Source organism: Procambarus clarkii, chromosome 29 (genome assembly GCF_040958095.1).
Source record: "Procambarus clarkii isolate CNS0578487 chromosome 29, FALCON_Pclarkii_2.0, whole genome shotgun sequence".
NCBI lineage: Eukaryota > Metazoa > Arthropoda > Malacostraca > Decapoda > Cambaridae > Procambarus > Procambarus clarkii.
The window spans coordinates 2,982,104-2,986,102 of NC_091178.1; the positions used below are offsets into that span (position 1 = coordinate 2,982,104).

Genomic DNA, 3,999 nt, shown 5'->3' on the forward strand with positions numbered 1-3,999 from the left:
ACAACTAGTAAACACACACACACACACACACACACACCAGGAAGCAGCCCGTGACAGCTGACTAACTCCCAGGTACCTATTTTTAATGCTAGGTAACAAGGGCATTCAGGGTGAAAGAAACTTTGCCCATTTGTTTCTGCCTCGTGCGGGAATCAAACCCGCGCCACAGAATTACGAGTCCTGCGCGCTATCCACCAGGCGACGAGGCCCTCCTGCTACACCATGAGATAACAGCTCACTCGAAGGCTGTTGGCTGATCCTGGTTTGTGTAAATGAGGGTTAGTAATCCACTTCATTTTTTACAAATTCGTGTTATTATTTTGGTTTTAAGCGAAATGTTTAGGTAGCAACTCTCTATATAAAACAGGATAAAGGGGAAATGGAAAGAGAGAGAGATAGAGAGTGGGATAGAGAAAGAGGGAGAGAGAGCTAGGAGAAGAGACAGCGAGTAACTAACGAGGGTGAATGGAAGTTCTTGAATAACTTACATCCACACATCAGTCGGTGTCAGCTCTATGGAAGCTAGATAATGGAGTTATATATAACTGCGATATAGCCTCTTGTAAATATGAAGTAGAGAAGGCATGAGAGATAGAACGAAGAAAAGAACACATTACCCATTAAACCATAACCTTGAATTAATCTCAATGGGTAAAAAAGTGAAGAGCGTGGCACTCCCTCCCACAGTGGGCGTGGCGTGTCGCCACTCACACGAAGGGCCTGCTTCGTGTGAGCTTCGTGAGCTTCACGAGCTTGAAAGTAAGCTTCGTGAGCTTGAAAGTAAGCTTCGTGAGCTTGAAAGTAAGCTTCGTGAGCTTGAAGGTAAGCTTCGTGAGCTTGAAGGTGAGCTTCGTGAGCTTGAAGGTAAGCTTCGTGAGCTTGAAGGTGAGCTTCGTGAGCTTGAAGGTAAGCTTCGTGAGCGTGAAGGTAAGCTTCGTGAGCTTGAAAGTAAGCTTCGTGAGCGTGAAGGTAAGCTTCGTGAGCTTGAAGGTAAGCTTCGTGAGTTTGAAGGTAAGCTTCGTGAGCGTGAAGGTAAGCTTCGTGAGCTTGAAAGTAAGCTTCGTGAGCGTGAAGGTAAGCTTCGTGAGCTTGAAAGTAAGCTTCGTGAACTTGAAAGTAAGCTTCTTGAGCTTGAAGGTAAGCTTCGTGAGCTTGAAAGTAAACTTCGTGAGCTTGAAAGTGAGCTTCGTGAGCTTGAAAGCAAGCTTCATGAGCCTGAAATGAGCTTCGTGAGCTTGAAAGTGAGCTTCGTGAGCTTCGCCCTCACACACGTGGGGTCCACGGTTCGAGTCTCTTAGAACCCAGGTGAATAGACTTTACTACGCTACTTTAACCTGAATTCTGTAGCGTTCCTGCGGTTGTAAATTATTATGAACTGTAGAGAATATCTAATCCTTTTGTAACCAGTTCCAGTCCAACCATTGGAACTGGACGTTAGAGCGACGGTCTCGCTACTTGCAAGGCTGGGTTCAATCCCCGACCGTCGCAGTGGTCGAGGATAGATGAAAAGATGCAGTAAGAGACTGACGATAAACTTGAGACATGCAGTGAGAGCCAGATAATATATATGATAGTAAATGTGAAAGATGAGACAAATATACGAAAATATACTCAGAGTTACTGTCATCTGAGTATGAATCAGTGGAAACGTTGTATATTGTGTATTAATAATTTCACTCGACACTTCCGTCTTTATCCGGTCACACGAGTCATGGAACAGGATGAGTGACGGGTAATCGGGGCGGCCGGATACGGGTGTGACAGCGACCAATTCTCTACCATACGACCACACTTTTGGTTGATTTCTGGAACTAATTATCGGGTAACATAACATACGTGGGATCGCTGGCTTGCTACAAGCGTAGTGATACATACATGTGAACAAGTCTGACCGGATATAAACAGCAGTTGACTCACATGGGCCAATAGGCCTTGAGGAGTTTCCTACATTCTCATGGTCTTCTAATTTCATTTGGACGATACTTTGGTATTGCGTAGACTGCTGTAGGTCACGATGAGCTAAATAAATGACAAAAAGACTAATATTTATGGATAAATGACGCTACAGTCTTTTGTGGTGAGGTAAAGTCACGAGGAAAAAAACACTAGGCCAGTACGATTATATAGCACTTGGAAAGGATAGAGCGGAAGGAAGGATTGGTGTTTAACGATGTGGACTATCGGGGATCGAACGCCGACCTGCAAGAAGCTACAGGCCGTCTCTGTGCCGACCAGTCCCAATAGGGAGAATCTTCCATGATGGTGAAACTGTGTTTGTGTAGGATAACACATTACAATTAAGACTTCCTCTCATGCCAGTTCTCATTTGACCGCTTCCCACGACCACTGTTCAGCAACCCAGGCACAAGGCGACAAATCTGGGGGGATGTTAAGCCTATATTTCCTTCTATATTCCATCCTGGCAACCCTGTCCATGGAGGGCACAAGAAAATGTATATATGCTGGTTAGCATTGTAAATGTGTGGCCACGTTTGTGGTAGAAAATAATAATAATAAAAAAAAACTGTTCCTTGACACTGTTGACTCTCTCCCTCCTCCACACTCTTTTCTTCTTGCCACTTGTCTTTCCTCCCTACCAGCAATTTTCCATGATTTCATGGTACTATATCCTGCGTTTCTTGTATTCATCCTGACAGGGGCCTGACAGCTGAGTGGACAGCGCTTCGGATTCGTAGTCCTGAGGTTCCGGGTTCGATCCCTGCCGAAGGCGGAAACAAATGGGCAAAGTTTCTTTCACCCTGATGCCCTTGTTACAAAGCAGTAAAATAGGTACCTGGGAGTTAGACAGCTGCTACGGGCTGCTTCCTGGGGGTGTGTAACAAAATGGAGGCCTTGTCGAGGGCCGGGCCGCGGGGACGCTAAGCCCCGAAATCATCTCAAGATAACCTCAAGATAACCATCCCATCCTGCCTTCGTAAACTCGACACTTCCTTGACTTAAATTCATTTTATCTAATTTTCCAAACACCTCTTTCGTCTCTCTCTGTCATAAACAATAGCCACGAGGGCGGATGATAAGTTCCCTAGCAAGGGTGTTGTGTAGCCTTCAGCAGCTGAGTGTAGGTACTTGCCTTGATGAGACACGTGACCGCTCAGGACACCAGCAAAATGTTGTGTAATATTGCATAATAAAGCCATGAACTATTTATTACAATTTAACAGGCGATACAAACTTGTTTTAGTAAACAATATTAGTGTTGTATGAGTCAGCAACATTATTTTTTTGGGGGGGATGAAATAATATGTTTGCCCCCTGGCGGTTGTGATAAACACAGCATAATGGTGCGTCGGGGAGAGTTTGCCCGTGTGAGTCTATTTTATAATTGCTGTTTATTTGCTCTGTAATTTGCACAATACAGTGGTTACATACTCTTCGCATAGTTAGGCATATACTGGTCGTGTTGAAAACAATCCAGTGATTCCATATGCAAGTGCTTTATGACCTATATGGTGCTTTATGATTTATAAAGTAGATTCACCTATGAATATACCTGAGTTCTGCCGTCTCTAGTGGTGTCGACTGGGGCAGAAAGCCGCCGGCTTGTCAAAGATACCCCCCCCCCCTCACTGTTTCTGGAAATACTTGTTATCACTGCTACTTAATCTTTCCGGCTTTATGCCTTCTTTTGATGATAACAATAACAAAATTGTGGGCCGAGACCGTAGACTACTGCCCTGCAGGATCCATTAAACATGATTTCTACGTGGAAATCAAATGTAGGAGCCTTATCCCCAGAGATAGAGGACGGCCTGTCGACTGTGTAGATGAGGAATGTATTGAAGCTTGTCACCGAGTAGATGCGAAATGGATTTAAGCTTTTGGCTTCTTAAGTGTAAGCTTGACATGATATCCACACTAATTCTCATATTGGAACATCGTTAAGTTCACTTTGAATTAATTTTAAATTGTATTATGATTCACTTTTTATTGCAAAATGGTCATTTATCTTGCCTGTAATCCTTCTTGGTTGGCGTTCAC

The 3,999-nt window shown here is 44.1% G+C and overlaps 1 protein-coding gene across 1 annotated transcript; it reads left to right on the forward strand.

Moving 5' to 3' along the window:
* The first annotated feature begins 584 nt into the window (after positions 1-584).
* LOC123765153 (golgin subfamily A member 6-like protein 25) lies at positions 585-1,298 on the forward strand. The gene has a single exon (XM_045753626.1). The coding sequence runs from the start codon at positions 585-587 to the stop codon at positions 1,296-1,298; it is 714 nt and encodes a 237-aa protein (XP_045609582.1).
* Positions 1,299-3,999: the final 2,701 nt, after the last annotated feature.